This window comes from Ceratina calcarata, unplaced genomic scaffold (genome assembly GCF_001652005.2).
Source record: "Ceratina calcarata isolate Rehan_Ccalc_2016 unplaced genomic scaffold, ASM165200v1 scaffold35.2, whole genome shotgun sequence".
Classification (NCBI taxonomy): domain Eukaryota; kingdom Metazoa; phylum Arthropoda; class Insecta; order Hymenoptera; family Apidae; genus Ceratina; species Ceratina calcarata.
Window position 1 is genome coordinate 97655 of NW_017157934.1, and position 17001 is coordinate 114655.

Here is a 17001-nt window from a genome sequence, read left to right on the forward strand (position 1 = left end):
GGGGGGGGGGGGGAAGCGAACTGTGAAATAAATAATAAAGGAAAGAGCGTGAGTCGGCGCGAAAGAATTCGTTCGAGCAGGAATTTTCGTTCGGAAACGAGCGAAATCGATTGAACCATGCTAATCTAATTAACGATCTCGGCGATCAATTACCGTCCTCTCGTCAATCTCAGATTCCAATCAAACCCTCTCGTGTGAATGATTCGCAAGAATTAATTGCAAAATTGACGTCACCGTCACTGTGACTACCTGTGCAAGAAATTATAACGATTAGCTCCTCGTCATTATTAATTCTTTTATTATTATGATATAAAGCTCGATTTTTAAATTGTGAAGTTCTGATCAGGGAACGCACGCGGGAGCGTCCCCCGTCGTGTTCCGCAGGAAATTTTCCCCAAACGAAATAACATCGACCACCGAAGGGGGTGGCTCCATTTACTTTGTTGTGACCTATGTCTACCGCTTCTAATAATAGGCCCTATTTCCACGAGCGGGCTCGCATGGCGGGTGTTAAAAATGCTGCGAGCCTTCCACGGTTACATGCGCGCTCGTGCGTGTATACGCACGTGTACGCACGCGGTATAGGTAACGTGTATTGAGGCGTCACGCACCGCGAGTTTTTCGGCGCTGCGCTGCTGCCGCGGCTGTTCGTGGGTGGAACACAAATGCCACGTGAAAACAAGGAAATCGACGATGAAAGGGCCTCTTGTTCGAATCGTCCCATATCCGATTGTTGCGTCGACTCGTTCGTTTCATCTGCCGGTGTGCGCGACCGTGTTTAACGGTTTTCCCCTTGTAAATGCTCCTATGCCGATCAATTAAGGCTGCCGTACGCTCCTATTGTGCCTTTTGTGCCCGTGGGCGAGTTTAGGTTTCGTCAAATTAATCGAGATCGCTCCGTTATATCGACTTTTAATTTCGCTTTTAACCGTACACCCTTCCCCCTGGGATGAGTCACTAATTGTGACTCCATTCTATTCATTGACTTATCAATCTCCATTAATTATCAATCAATCTTACGACCATTTATCTGTTTCGGGTCAGGGTAATACAGAATGTCGTATAATCACTGTTGAAAACTTTTTCTTTTATATAGAATACGACGTCGATTTTTATTCTTAAACCATACTATTTACAAACGAAATATTACTGAACATTTTCCATTTTGATTCTTCGCATTTTCTACCGTTTGGCCTGTGCCACCAATGACGATGCCTAGTTTACACGTTTGAATCGTCCAACAATGAGTCTCATTCATGAAAACGGAGAAAACGAACTTGTCCAGCGATCGGCGTTGTTAATAAGCGGGATAAACGAGCATCGTTCATCAGTTCCACGGTTTTTGGGTCATTGGCCTGCGGAACAACGGGCTTTGCCATCGAAAATAACGCTGAGCCCTCCGCGCACCAGATATAGCCTCGTTATTATGCGAGTCCTTTTGCTCCATCGTCCCTTTCGCTCGGCATTTTCGCGGCGCCCGGGTAGTAGGAAGAACACGCAGAAGTAGACGCGTCAATTTGTGCCCCGCCACGTTTCTCGTATTCCATTTTCCCGAGAGTGGATGCGGCGGAAAGTTCAGTTCATGATCCAGAAAAGCAACAGAGTAGGTACACGCGCGCGTAAAAAGGGAAGGAACACGACTTGAAAATTGTCGGTGGACCACTTGAGAGCTTACGCCGAAATTCTTCGAATGATGACAGGTTTAATTGGTGACGCACGCAGTTCTCTAAGTAGTTTCGCCGTAAATTCTTCACGCCTTCATCTATTAAGACTAGATAAATCCAGAGAGACTAAACGCGAGAGTGTGATTTGATGAGATGAATATTTATATGGCGTTTGAAAAGGCCGATTGTGTAGCCACGTCTTTCGATAACATTTTTATCGAGCTTTGTAAACAATCTCTGTTTGCTTCGTTATCGCACGATTGAAAGACGGAGTTGATGCATGGAAATTACATTGTGTAACTCAATAATTCTTGCAATGATTGCGTACAAGACAAAAGAGGAGTTGTACGTGTGTAATCAGTAACGATCGGCAGAGTTTAGCGAGCATCATTGATAATTAGATTATATATCATGCGAGATGAAAGTTGGCAACTGTCAGTACGGCAAAACACAGCTGCTGTTCGATTGCAAGGCGAGCTTTTTGCGGTGTTTATTGCGAGCAGGCCCTTTATCAACGACTTACTGCTGGACCAATTAATCCGAGTCTAAATCGGAGTAACATCGTTGTACCACGTACGTCGTTTTTGTCGTATCGGATATCAGGATGACGCGACCCTCTATTCCGAGAGCGCATAACTTTCCCCCTGTGGTTTATGGATACCGTACCAATGCCTGCCAACCGATACGCGTGTTCGCCATCGTATACACACCGTCATGGCATGCACGTTTCGCGCAGCTTTACGAGACGAGCTGTGCGTGGGATCGAGATAATTACGTCACCATTATAAACGGTGGTCACGGAGCTGACGACGGTCCTCACATTTGCTAGGGCTAAATAACGTTTACACGGTGTCAGAAATCCATCTGAAATATTCATAAGCTATCGAGCCGAAAACAAAAATTGTTTTCGGCGAACCACTTCGTCGGCCATGATTTGTGTAATCGTATCCCCTTGGCATCGATTCGACGATGAAGAACAAACAGAAGTAACCATCGAGAGAGAGAGAGAGAGAGAAGACACGAACGACTGTTTAACTTGTGTGACTAGTTCATCGGAATTCTGAAATCATTTCTTATTTACCGTTTCTCTACCTGCACGGGTCAGGACGTTACGAGATACGATGATGAAGAGCACTTAACAGCGACTGGCAAATATTTACACGCTTTTAATGGCAAACCTTATCCGTCGACGGACCGTCGAAATTTCCGAAAGGGTGCTGCAGGAGGAGAGACGAATATTATGAGACTCGAAGAGTCTCTCGCGAAACGAAATGCAGCCCCAAGCCTAGGATCAGATGCAGTTAAAAATTATTTACAGAATTCATCGCGTTCAAAGGGGTTACTCGGCGAACTAACTACTGGCTCCAGGGCGAATGATACATAAAAGACGGTCGGAGTTTTCTGCCGGACGAATTAAAGGAGCTCGTTGAACGAATTATTTAAATGGAAGTGCTACCGACTCGATGCAAGATTTCTCTCGCTTACAAGCAATGTAGTTAAAAGGAAAGAGTCGCCGCTTCGTTTTAGGCACGTAGCATTTCAATCTTCTTCTCGATAAATATATCTCAATCTCCATTTACGTATTTGCAGTATTCTGAAAGTTGCAGAAATATTTACTACTGCAATGGATACAGTGTGTATGTTTATTCAAGAGAAGAAACACGGTGAAAATATTTTTCTCCACTTACAATATCGTCGACACTCGAAACAACTACGTACGATCAGATTGTTACATTTTTCATTTTATCTATATTTGCGCGAAATCTGTACAAAGAGGAGATCTACCTGACTCAAGTGGCCGTCGCGAAGCCCGTCGAGGGAAACGAGAAATGAATGAGCCTCGTCCCATAATTCAAGGGCACGCTTACGTAAATCTCGAACATATTAGGAAAGCGCGATCCATGAATGCGGTTCGTTTGTGCCGCCGTGAATGAGCTGGAAACCGCGCCGGGGAATTCTCAAGATGTAAATGTGAACGACGGCACAATGGATTCGGCGCGTAAGGCGCAACTGGTTGCATAAGCGGAAGCGCATTCGGCTGTAGCCGCATAATATATGCACTGGAGTACGCCGAGGGTGATTTATAGCGGCGAACGTGTATCCCGAGGGAACAAAGAGGTTGGTGGACCTTTTCGTTCGGTTTAGAAGGCGGACGAAAAACACTGAACAAGCGACGCGGAGATTAAGATTTAAGGGAAGCAAGGAAGGAAGGAAGGAAACCGGCCACCGCATTGAACCTGGCGCCTCCTCTTCCTTTTGCAGAGTGCACCGGGAATAGAAAGTGGTTAACAAGGCCCATTCAACGGCACAGATACGTGTGTTTGGATTCGGTTGATTCACTGAACTCTTATGTTATTTTTGCCGTTCTGCACTTTATTATTTTATCAATTTTTCTGTCCTTGAAAAGATACGACATTATCGTTGCAGTTATACGGCACGACTGTTTAAAACGCGTTATCGGTCGCAATGAAGTTCTTCGACGATTGTTAGGTTGACATTCTTTTATCGCGTAGATTAGTACGAAAATATGTATTTCCATCGACTGTTATCTACCTGCGCGAAACTATTGTTTTCAAAGAAAAATACGTGTCTCGAACTTTACGACTGATTGTTAACGAAATCGATACCTTCGTGGTACGGACGTGTCACAGCACTCTGATGATGAACAGAACGATCTTGGTAGGTCTATCCGGGAGCTGGGAGAAATAGTATTGGAGGTAAAGGTCAATGTTGACGTGCGATCATAAATCGATAGAGGCGTTGAAACTTCTCGAAGGTCTGTTTACCACCGCACTCTATAGAGAAACTGCACGCGCTTCCTATACCATATACGTAACTCGGCTGACTAGTCAATTAACGTGGTCCGTATCCAGAATGCGAGTGGGACGCTTTGGCGCCGTATAGAGTTAAACGGAGCAATAAGATTGGCGAGTTACTATTCGCGCACTCGACAATGGACGAGCGTGAGTCCCGTAGGATCGAGTCAGAATTGTAGCCCTGGATTGAATCGCGTACTCCGGGAAAGGTCAATGGAACTCTTTACGATCCCGGCACGATCGGTATCGGGGCATCTCTTTATCCTTCCTCCGAGGGATCCACGGAGTTCTCCAATAAGGCTTGCCTCTCCATATACGAAACTCGACAAACTGGTCGATTGAGTCTTTGTGGAAGTGTTCGTGTAACAGGCTACCTGAATTAAAAAAAAATCTGTCACACCGCTTTCGATAACAATCCTCCGAGATTTATGGCAATAGTAAATGCTTGGTTTCGCGCGAGACCGTCCTATGCTATTTCCAACGATCAGAAAAGGTCGATATAATTGTTGCTCTTAAGTTGTATCGTATCAGGGATCTTCTATTAAGTTGCATCGTTGGCAAACGATTTTCTGTTCGGGAATTTTAACCAATCAATTAATATGGTCCATGATCATTCGACACGGTCTAAACAGGATGAAGCAACACACGTCGATTCGCAGTGTCAAGGAACCGCAGCTACTTATCTAAACGAGTCACGGCTCGTCGGCTTCATTGAGGATTCACGGAAATCCACCGTGTTCCCAGTGGCGCGGTGTTGTCTCACTCATGATTTACCGAAGACACTCGCAAGTGGGTCAACCGTGACTAACTCGTGGTCTTATTGAGTCGTGCTCGCAGCTTTTTTTCTACGATTCACATCTCGTTTCTGTCGTGGCGACCGAGAAGTAACCGTCGCAGGATATCGCACGCGAACGCTCTAGCTCAGGCCACTGCACTGGGTCAGGCCATTTCCTGTTTTATTCAATTATGTCTTATCGTAGATCGTTTATACGAACAAGATACCTTATTATTCTGCGATTTGAAACGGAACACGATACATTTCTCGCTATCACTTTGCAGTAGAATTTTTCGAGATTAATTATTCCGATTTCCTGATATTTCAGCTCCAGCTGTACTTAGTTTAATCAGCAACGAAATTAATTACGATAAACTCGATCGACTCATATGAATTATGAATGGAAGAGGGATAAAAAGTTGAGACGCTCGATGTACGACTAAGAAATGCTAGACTGCGATGCGCCTCTAGCTCTATATAATTACGCGTTCATTATAATTGAGGCTGAGTTGAGCTGCAGTAGAACGACGATTTCGCGATGACATCACGCGATACCGTGGCACGTGGTCGAGATTTACCGATGTAGCGTAAATGAGTATACCTACCGGCGACTTGTAAATATTGCATGTAGAGAACCACGTCGGTGACTATTATCGACTACTGACACTAATTGTTAGGGTAAAGGAATTCGACCGCTCTTATTTGATTATAACGTAATGGTTACTGTGCAACATAACGGTGACACAATATCAACACGCAAATACATATTCAAATATATTTGTGTAATCCAAATCCTCGCTTGCTTTCGCTTCACTTTAAAACTTTCTATTAAAAAAGGTTACACTTAATTATGCCCACGAAAATATTACAAATTAAACAATTTGTGAACAATTGCAATCTTGCCATTACGTTACTTGAATACACGGGAACCGTTAAAGTGAAAACATCTATTTAGAGAATTTGCAATCCGGATAAAATGAAATTCGCACAATCCGTGTAATGCAAGGTATTGAATTTCGGCTGCCGAGTGGGTGTAATCCGACGCCGTGTGGGTGGAAAGGAACGAAGGATACCTTTCACAATAACTCGAGGTCCGTTCTTTGTGTCGCTTCATATCGATGGTAATGAACGAGATAATGGCATTACATGGAACGTCAGCTGTGTCAACGGAACGCTTTTGATAGCACCGGCGCATTTGAAATATCGTACATTAATAGAAATAAGAATGAGGACTCGCTTCGTACCGTGGGGATCAATTAATAGTATTCATGGTTATGCCCGTAACTTTCCATTTTGCACGAGGAAGAGAACTTCGACTCTAGTTAACATAACGCGATCACCTCGGTCAGAACGGTGACTCATCATTTGACAACCGTTTGTCCGCATCTACAAGGAGAGAACTATTGGCACAAAAAATAAATAAGGCTGTACTTGTAGTCACAAGCTAAAAATTGTAGCGAAAGTAAAAAACAAGTATCGACGATTAAAAAAGTATGTACAAGGATTTTTAGTTTTATATTTCGCTTTGACGTCTCACGGAAACGGTCGGAACGATATATTGCTGTGATCTACGACGCGAGAAGCAGACAATGCTTCCTCCGGGTTGTCCTCGTGTAATTATCGGTGTAAATCAAACGGAGCAGTGAGTTTTATAGGTCCGCCCGGCGTCGTCGGTTAGAATTTTTCGAGATGAGCGTGTAGGTTTCCCAGAAATGTCGTTCCTAAACAAGGGAAAGTATTAGATGCTGCAACGGGGGAACGTGCGTAGGGTTAAATGTCTACGTGACCGGATTACACGATCGATTCCACGGTTCAAGTTCGTCGCATCCGCGAGGGTGAATATCGTCGTCGAAAATCCTTGATTGGTTTCCCTCTCGTATTTGTACGTATCGCGTTACCAAATCTTTCGTCTACGATTTTTCGACCGGGAAACAGGATGAAGAGATGATCTAGAAGTCGTGGCTTATAATTCTGACGTATCTATAACAGTAGAATAAGAGGCATAAATGTGACGCACGTAAATTATGGAACTTAGTTTAACAGCGTTTCTTTTATTACGCGTAGAAGGATAATGAGGTAACCGGAAATGGAGTTGTGTTTAACAGCTATTTTAATTTCATTCGAAAAGTGTTAGTTAAGAGGGATAGATAACTGTGCACGTCGTTGTAAACGTTTAGTAGTACTCGAGCACGCAAGCATTCTTCAACTAGACGTTTTTGCATGTAAATTTCGATTGAGGTTCGCTTATATTCATCAGCCGTATGAGCAAGGTAGTCATCGTTTACATAAAGAGTGATAAACTGTTGACATTCGCCTACTAACGCGGGATGAGTACGCGGCCAGCAAATAATTGCCACATCCTGCTTGCCGTCTAACCGAGGACCTTGAGAACCCGCGCGCGTTTTAAGCTATTAAGAAAGTTTTTGCGCCCGACGCTCGGACGAGAGAGTCTTGCCCGAATGCAACGCCTTTTATCCCTTTATTACGCTTTCTTTCGCTGAATAATTTCAACGATACGCTCGCTGCTCTCCTCCGAATAAAAACTGTATCATACTACACCATTTCATAAGTTTTTAGGTAGGATCCGACGTGCTTATTTATTCGAACCGCGTTGAATATTTACACTGGATGTATATTTCCGCAGTAAATCTCTTAAAAAGTAAGCAAACAATGATATTGCGCAATTTCTTTTGTATCGTGCAGTATGTCTTATCCACGAGAGACCGTTCTAATCATAAAGTGAAATTAGTACGGCAGTTACACGGCTACTTACCGCGACGCGTACGATTAATTTAATCTCCAGTGGAGTGTGGTATTCGCGGTCTCCTATTAAGGATTCCCGCGGAATTTATCTTTAGAAGCCGCGAGTAAATAATTTCTTAGGCTATGCAATCCCCAGAACGCGTGTGTACATACTCTAGAAACGAAATCGGAGCAGCGGCTAACCGAAGTCGGCTCCGGAGGTTCCTGGATCGAGCGAGGAGCAGCCCGTTCCACCGTTCGCGAGCTGCGTCTAAATCAGGCAGGCTTTGGGACTTCATAAAAAAATCCGGGCGCGGCATCTTCTTCGGTGATTCCGCTCTACACCGCCCCGGCCGACCGACGGTCGTTTAGCTTTCTCGGTTCTTAGATCCCCGTACCGAGCGCAGAGAGAGGAGCATCTGCGATCCCGTGTTATCTTCCCGTTTGGCAGCTCGCCAGCTACAATGTCTCGACCCTTTTGCTATTTCGCTGCGGCGTTATATCCCTTGCAGCCGCGCACGGTTATTTTCGCGTGGTGAGAGAACCGGCTGCAATCTACGGATTATTTCGAATCGTTGCCCGTTCTCGACGCGTTCAAAGAGAGAGCGAGCAAAGGAGAAGAAAGGAGAGATAGAAACTCTTCTTCGCGGACCGGTTGCGCAATCGGTTCTAAGACGACGCGACACTACACCGTGTCAAGACAGTACCGCCTTTTCTATTCAGGGTTCGAAAAGCTCTGACGCAATTCGTTAGCCGAGAGAAAGAGATGCGTCGTCGCTGTGCCGCGAGACCGTGAGAACTAGATCATTAGTCACTGGTTCGAAACAGTTAGACCTCTCCCTTGACTTTGGATGCTATTGTTAGATAAAGTTTTATTACACTGAGACGGGTTAATATAAATTCAGCTTCCCTAGCCCTATTCTTTTTCATTCAGAACTGTCCGTAGTAGAACTCCTATAAGTAGTGATTTGTAGGATTGATAATCGTCGACCAATGCATGTTTCATTAAGGACCGCGTTAGCATGATGCCGGCGATTAATCAAGAGCCCATCCCATCCCCTTGGAGGATACCTTGGAAAGCGTTGTTCTCGCCACTTAGGCTCGTTAATCGATCGCGACCGCAAACTCGTCGAACCGCTTTCGAACCACCATCGTTTCACCTCGAATCCTCCGTAGTTAACTCGTAGGAGAGAACATTTTCGCGGTTCGCGGTACGTACATATATGGCGAAGCAGAACTCGAAGCTGCGCGTTCTGCTGATGAAACTACACATTGTCCTCGATATTTATGGTTTCGCAAACGCGAAATCAGCCGATACCGCTGACCTCACGATTCTGGAGACTTTTTAGGCACCAACAACCGGTGAAGTCAATTCGGTCGATGGCACTCCCAGTTTTATTATCCATGCTCCTACCAGTGCACACTGTGCACGCTTGTGCATATCGCGTATACATACTTACGCGCTGCACATTCCACGGGACGGGTGTACAAGCGTAAACGTATGTACACGACTCCCACCTCCGTTCGTGGTATTTTACGCACCCACGAACGCCCGGTCCGATGTTTACAGACGCACACGTGTTCGAGGCGGTATACGTGAAACGAGAAGGCTCCCCCTCGGAATAAGAGTGCGTGCCTCTTAGCAATAATAACCATTAAGGCACGATGGAATGCGAGAGGTGACGTCAGCCCATTCAATATTCGTGATCCATCGAACGTTGTCAATCCCAGCCTTCGAAGGATAAATTCTGAATGTTTAATATCGGCGCGCATTTTGATCGGTTTCTCATACCAGCTGCGCCGTGTTTCTCTGTTACGTGTTCGTTCCGTGAGAATTTCTGCGTACACTTCCATGTCCGCGGCGCGACGCGCGATCAACGACACGGGAAGGCGGTAGCGGCCGTGCGATAAATGAGAAAATTAATGACTTTGTTTGATTTCCCGACGTTTAACTCGGGGAGTTATGAGAATCGCGCGTGAATGCCGGTAGCCAGGTGAATGGAAAATTTTCAAGGAACGCGAGATCGGCCGCGCTGATCATGAAGCACTCTGATAATTGAGCAAAACGATCGTGTTTGCTTTATGAAAACGCTGACGAACGATAACTTGGTGACTTTTCTACCCCATGGGGCCGCGATACTTCCCTTCCTCGGGCAAACAGACATCGTTTCATGGGGGTGGAAGAAGTCGGGATCGATAAAGGGAGAATTTGAGCAACAACGTGTTCGTACGTTGCGGCAAGTAAGATATACCTACGCTCGATTGAAACGATGACTTCATCATATGTTGGTACGAATCTGGTAAGATTTTATACGATTATTCATCAAATCTAAATTTACACGCAACGTTAGCAGTACGCGGAATTACCACGCGTTCACGTTTCGGATGTTTCCCAATGGTTAACGATATCATGCATCCGATTTAAATCAGTCATTTTCCCCGTAACAATGTACAGTTCTCTTTTCGTAGAAATACGACTATTCCGGGTCAGACGCATTTGTACGAACGTAACGGACTGATTTTTGTACTTGCAGTATACGTATACGAACGCTGCAGGCGTAACGCGTAGATATAACAGTAGGAAACGAGCAGTCTCTTCCAATGAAAATGATTTGAGAGAAGAAAATGATGCACGAGAAACCGTAATGCAATTACAACTGTTCTTCAGTGTTGCACGGCGCGCAGTTACAAGGTGCAAAGGAATGCATCGATAAATTTCAATCATTGGATTCCCATGCGATGCTTGTTTCCACCTTACGAAAGAAAAGGTCATCATATTTATAGTACACTCGTTTCGCCGATCGTATCTCCCTTGTCTACAAATCGGCAATTAGGAGTCGCGATAAAACACGGAAACTTATGCTTCCAAGTTGCGTAAATACGCCTCGGGCATGTAAGTCTGGTAGGCAAACGCGTAATTGGAGCTCGCAGCGACATCCTGACATTTCACAATCCGCGCGTGACGGTCGATGCGGTTTCTGGTCGATCTTCACCCTCTTGATTTGTGAAGGTGCGGCAAGCGATCTACGTGGACACGTAAGGAAACGTGGAGGCACGCAGGGGCAATCGCGAGGAATCGGTGGATGACGTGTACTCTTATAATGAATCGCGGGTATGAGCCAGGTCCTCTTTTAGGACATGTCGCTGGGGTGACATCATCGTTTGTGTTACTTAGGCGTGCGACTAATGCAAAACGATTTTGCGGTCTTCCAGACTGTCCGTTATTCGTTACGTGCCACCGTTCCGAGCGAGACGGAACGTTGGAGAAACGAGGAGAGAGAATCGACGGGGATCTCGGGATTTTTACCATTTCGCAAGACCCCCCCGATGAAGCTGTTCATCGAGTATGCGGTTTCATTGCGTTTACACGAATGCCTGGTTTATGATGCATTGCGTATTGCAGTCTCTTTCACCTTGGACGCCGGATGTCCAGATCCTCGTCGAGATGTCCTTTCCTTTGTCACGATGAAATTCGAGGGAGACGGAAGATTTAGAATTCACTATAATCGCGAAGGTCGCTCATAAATTACTGTCACTGCAGACATTTAACTTCCACGATTTCTTCTACTGATGTTTAACCCGTTAAATGTTATGAATTGTTGCAGTAGAAAAACATATCTGTCGATTCTATTATCGGATTTTTTATCTTCTATTAATTATGAACGATTTTTCGATTATCACAATACTTCAAGACGTGAATTTAGCTCTGTTGGGATGCTGAGAACTTCTAGGCATAGCGTATAATGAACCCATGGTGGGAGTAAATTGAGTAATGGGACACCGTGGCGTCATTTCTAGGTCGTTGCTAGGGGAGGCTAGCGCGATGGCATGCGGCTAAGGGGTTGCAGATTACTAAGTAGAAACAGTACTGCCGGCACGCAGTGGTCAGCCATTAACCCAGTTTCACGACTTAATCCTAGTCTAATCGTCCTTTTTATCCTAAATCATGGAATCGTTCATTTGGCAATAATTCCTTAAATACTTGGTACAAATTCGGGATGTACATTAAATTGTCTTATCATTAATTTCCAATCTTAACGACAAGGTTCCGCAAACATTCTTTTATCAACATTTAATTTTGCTTGTATATTTAAGATCAAGTATACAGACTTCGAGTTCTCTACGTTCAAATTTTAGTCGTGTTTGAACGTCATCGCTGAAAATAACTAAGTTACATCGATAAGCAAAGAGTTGAAAGGCCCTTTGAGATCCACAGGAAAGTCGAAAACTAGTGAAACCTGGTCAAAGAGGTATTCGCGACGACCTAAATCTGAAAGCTTTCCAAACCTCGATTAAACAAGGTGACTTTCGCGAATGGAACAAAAATTCATATAGTCTATAATAAAGGATAGGCGAGATCTCGGGCATCGACAACACGTGTTCTGTCCGATCGCGGGGCTTAACTAGGGACGGATACCGGAGGTGGGTCGACTTTTACTTGTCTCCGAGTGTTCAACAACGAAATAAAAATGTCCGAACGACCTGGTTAGATCCTACACTAACCAGCGTGTCCGAGTACATAATACACCTTCGTGACAACCCATTTTTCGGCTTATAAGGGCGTGGTGTTTCTGGTTAAAATCAAACCATCGTAGCAAACAGGCGAACGTGACTGAAAACGGGGTAAACTGGGTGCAGACACGAACACGGCGAGGGTGTGGACCTCTTATTTGGTCCGTTCTACCGTTTTGCCTGGTGTTCTTTATTCGGTTAACCGTGTCTTAACGATGGCCGCGTGCCCGCCATCGTTAAGTCACACGTGAAGAAGTAGGAAAGAGCATTGTCGAGAAAGACGAACGGACATGGGGCCAAGTATTATTAGAAAACTGTGTGCTTACATACGCTCTTCTGAAATTAAGCGCATTTCGTGCACTAGAAATCTAATTCCAACAGCGTTTCGTGCATAGCCCGAGGCCTCTGTCAGAGAATGTAAATTTTGCTAGATATGTTTCTTTTGAGAAAGAATCGGTAACAGCTGTTGACCAGCATTTTACGATTGATCCATCCTTTACGGATGTTTCATTCTGTGAGTAACACTGCTGATATCCATCATTATTGTTTAAACAAACAGCGATTCTTGAAAGGTCTTTAAAATTGTGACGTTATTCCAAGAGTATCGTTTAGGAATATGCAAATCGTAAATGTACCATTGCGAGAGTTAAACAAGTGAATTTCATTTGGTGAATTGTAAATGACATTTACATTAAAGGTCCTGCTGTGAACCGTGAATATAAAACAGCATTTTTCGGATAGGAATTCTCTTCGCTTTCTCGGTTTCCTTGCTAACAAGACACGCGAGAGTCACGAACGCGTGCGATCAAAAGGCCAAGGATTCGAGCGGTTTTAGAATGGATTTTTCAAGGCGAATACTATAGATTTAATTAAATCTGACCGTCGACCGTAATTAAATAGACAACGCGGTTCTTTTGCTTGCAGTTTGGTGCAAACCTTCTAAGAGCGTGGAGGGCACCGATTACAATGATGACGACCCGCCGTCCGATTACAACGACGACGATAATGTTGATAATGAAGATGAAGCAGACTCCGTTGAGGAACCACCGCAAATCCTATCCACGCCCCAGAATATACGCGTGAGGAACGGAAGCACGATTTGGTTGCATTGTCTCTTAAAGAACGCAGGTGTGTACCAGAAGCTCTTCGATTATCCATCCAGCTCAGTAAAATAATTATACGGATTTTTAATTTTCATTAAATATTTTCATTTTTAGATCATGTCGCAGCTTTATGGTCAAAGGACGACGAGACTCTGTTCTTCGACTCGCGCCCGATAACGTCGGACGAGAGGTTGACTCGGCTGCCGAACAACACTTTAGTGATCCACAATGTCATAAGCAGTGATTCCTCTGATCGTTATGTGTGTAGTATCCTGACAGAACCGAGAATTTCAATCACGCATAGGGTGTTGGTTGACACTGTTCCACTGGCACAACCTGCCGTGACGCCTCACCATAAACAATCGCTGATACGCGTCGTCCCAAAAAAGCGTGTGGAGGTGAATGCCGGCGAAAACGTTACCATTGGCTGTGAAACAAGGGTGCAGCCGACACCAGAGATTAAATGGTACCACGAGGTAAGGCGAGGTCCTGTTAAATCTAATTTGCACTCATTGTGCCAGTTGTTGTTCGTGGAATGTGTCGACAACATTGACTCGATAAAATACTGAATTCTTTGATCTTATCATTTTTGTATGTTTTATCACAGAACGAGAGGGTCCATAGTAACGTAATAGTCTCAGGCAATAGCATAACTATTATGAACGTAAACAGGCGCGACGGTGGCCGTTATCAGTGTCTGCTCGAGGACAATTCGGGAAATCCACCTGTAGAAGCGATCAACGTGATCGTCAACTGTAAGAATTTCGAGAACTCGTTGCAATCATTTCGATGACCCACTTACTCTATATTTAGACGTTACCACGACGAATGAATCAAACCTTAGAAAAAACGTATTTGTTTCCTTAGACGCGCCCGAAATAGAGACAAAGGGGAAGTGGGTGCATACCGGACTCGGTGTCGAGTCGCGGCTAACGTGCGTCGTGCACGCTCATCCGCATGCTACGGTGACGTGGCTGAAGGACAAGCAGGAGGTATTACCGAAAAAAGGAAGCGTAGAGATCGAATCGAACAAGACTCGACACTACCTCGATATTTTGCATACGGAAAAGGAGCACTTTGGCAACTACACGTGCATGGCTGAGAACAAGCTGGGACGAGCAGAAAAAACCATTATTCTTACTGGTAACTTTTTTCACTTTTCATTCGTGGAAGAGTGAAATAGTCAAAAAATCATTACTTGAAGTCTGATCTTAATTTCTTTTTCAGGTCTTCCTTCTCAAGCCATCATTTCTGGTGGCGAGATAGCGAGAAATCAAACGGGATTGATCTTGAGATGGCAATTGGAAAGTTATTCGCCGATCACCGAATACAGGGTATTTATTATTGAACTGCATGCTCTCACGTTTCTCAAACACTTTTAGCACTATGTAAGACGTTAAATGAATTATTGTAGCTGGAGTATCGTCGGAAGGGAGACGAAAATTGGACTACCTTGAACCCTACGGTGAAAAACGGGCAAGGAAATACGTTCACCGTTGAGCACATTATCGAAGGACTTCAACCTGGATCGTACGAAGCGATCCTTATGGCTAGAAACGATTTCGGATGGTCTCCGCCGTCGAAGCCGCACTCGTTCATAGGAGGTAAGAAGATGGAGAAATGCATTTCGTAATCGTTCTTTGCGTAATACAGAAGTATTGCTTTACTAAAGTATCTTTTCTCACTTGCCTTTACAGAACACGATGATCAGGTGGCTCAGCATGGTAAATATTGCAATATGTTAGATAATGAATTCTGTTTGCAAACGAGTAAGATTCTTATGAATATTTAATGTACTTTCAGTTAAAGAATCAGGTGCATCCAAACCTGTATTAGCCGTTGCAACATTATTCCTAGTCGTTTCGTCCTGTGCCTTTACAAGTCTGTAATTTACCCAAACCTCCTTAAGCTACATAGGTACGTACGAATTGTGTGTAAATTGATTTCGATTTTACATTCATAACAAAATGTAATACTGTTAAACAGGTAATTTGCTACAGCCAAAGCGTACACCAGCAGATGCAATGGTGGGTTTGATGAAACAAAAATGTCTAGGAGAACGCGTATGTTGCTGGTGTAATATATTTTTTAAATATTATAGTAGGTGTATACACTTATTTTAGGTAAATGTTAAATGATTGGTGTGTTCCATTATAGAAGAATGATATCTATTAGCAAAGAACACGGATACCTGTTTTTTGTTCAAATGAAATTTGGGAATGTTACGGGAGAAAAAAAAAAGATAAAGCGTAATCTTTGACAACAAAGAGGCATACGTTCTCGCGGAGTATTGACAAAATTTCTTTTTATTAAATAATTCTCCTAGATGTTCTGGCATGTATTATTAAAAGAAGAGCATTTTAATTGTACTCTAAATCAGAAATAATTTTAAGGGATACTGTACTTTAAAATATATTTATATATCGATATATGTTATATTTACGTATACATGATATAGTATTCATTGTACATGTATAAGTTCAGAGATACATGATTATTATTATAATTTATTTTTGTATGCTTAAGATTAATAGATCCGTGTTTTACAACGCTGCTTAGTGCCATGTACGCAAGTGTTTAAAACTCTCTCACGATCGTGTACAAAGAAAAGGGCACTGACAAACCGTCTTTCGAGTGGGAACGACGGACGTGTAGGTATATAATGTGTAATAGCAAAGAAATATTGTTACTAAAAGTCGCCGTAGAAATCGACGAGAAACGGGCGAATTGAAAGCACATATACGCTGCGAGTATCAGTTAACTGCGAATTCTTTGTTTATCTACATAATATGTGCCTTCAATTCGGATAAGTATAATATTCTTATTTTATCTCTCAATGTATAACGTCGTGCATGAATATACGAATGCCTGTAAAGAATGCGAGAGAGTGCGATGTATCGTTTTTCGAAATAGCTTGGTAGCTTTTAATACAGATGTATGTCGTTAAATTGGTTTATAACAATCGTTACAATCAATAGTTTAACAAATAAAATGTTGTACAAAACTTCTCGGTTCCGACTAATGGTGCACACATGTAAAATAAGTATAGAAAATTTCACGGTCACGCTTATCTTGATGCTCTGTATATGACAACCATTAATTTTGTATAGCGTTCGTTGCATTTATTCATTTGATAATAAATTCGTTGAATAATTTCAACTATGTTGAAAACACTTCCTCGATTTTTATTTTCTAAAACCTTATGGACGTAAGCGTCACTTTCTCAAAGTAGAACAAAGTACTTTTAGTAAAGCGCAAATATGTATTTCGATTTTTACAAAACAGTTCGTAATGCGAGAAAAAATTAATTTTTATCTCGAAAGCATCCGACGATTTTCAGATTTTTGGTGCCAGATGGCACCAAACTGTGCTCTGGAACGGTTGAACCT

The 17001-nt window shown here is 43.4% G+C and overlaps 1 protein-coding gene across 1 annotated transcript in view; it reads left to right on the plus strand.

The window, feature by feature from the left end:
- LOC108625204 (neurotrimin) overlaps nucleotides 1-15976 on the plus strand; it is a 44485-nt gene extending 28509 nt beyond the window's left edge. The window contains exons 2-10 of the mRNA XM_018025003.2: nucleotides 13434-13637; nucleotides 13727-14088; nucleotides 14220-14367; nucleotides 14480-14755; nucleotides 14840-14946; nucleotides 15027-15216; nucleotides 15310-15336; nucleotides 15416-15529; nucleotides 15599-15976. Of these exons, the coding sequence (XP_017880492.1) occupies nucleotides 13434-13637; nucleotides 13727-14088; nucleotides 14220-14367; nucleotides 14480-14755; nucleotides 14840-14946; nucleotides 15027-15216; nucleotides 15310-15336; nucleotides 15416-15501 (1400 nt within the window). The 3' untranslated portion in view covers nucleotides 15502-15529; nucleotides 15599-15976. The remainder of the gene's footprint in view (nucleotides 1-13433; nucleotides 13638-13726; nucleotides 14089-14219; nucleotides 14368-14479; nucleotides 14756-14839; nucleotides 14947-15026; nucleotides 15217-15309; nucleotides 15337-15415; nucleotides 15530-15598) is intronic.
- The last annotated feature ends 1025 nt before the right edge of the window (nucleotides 15977-17001 follow it).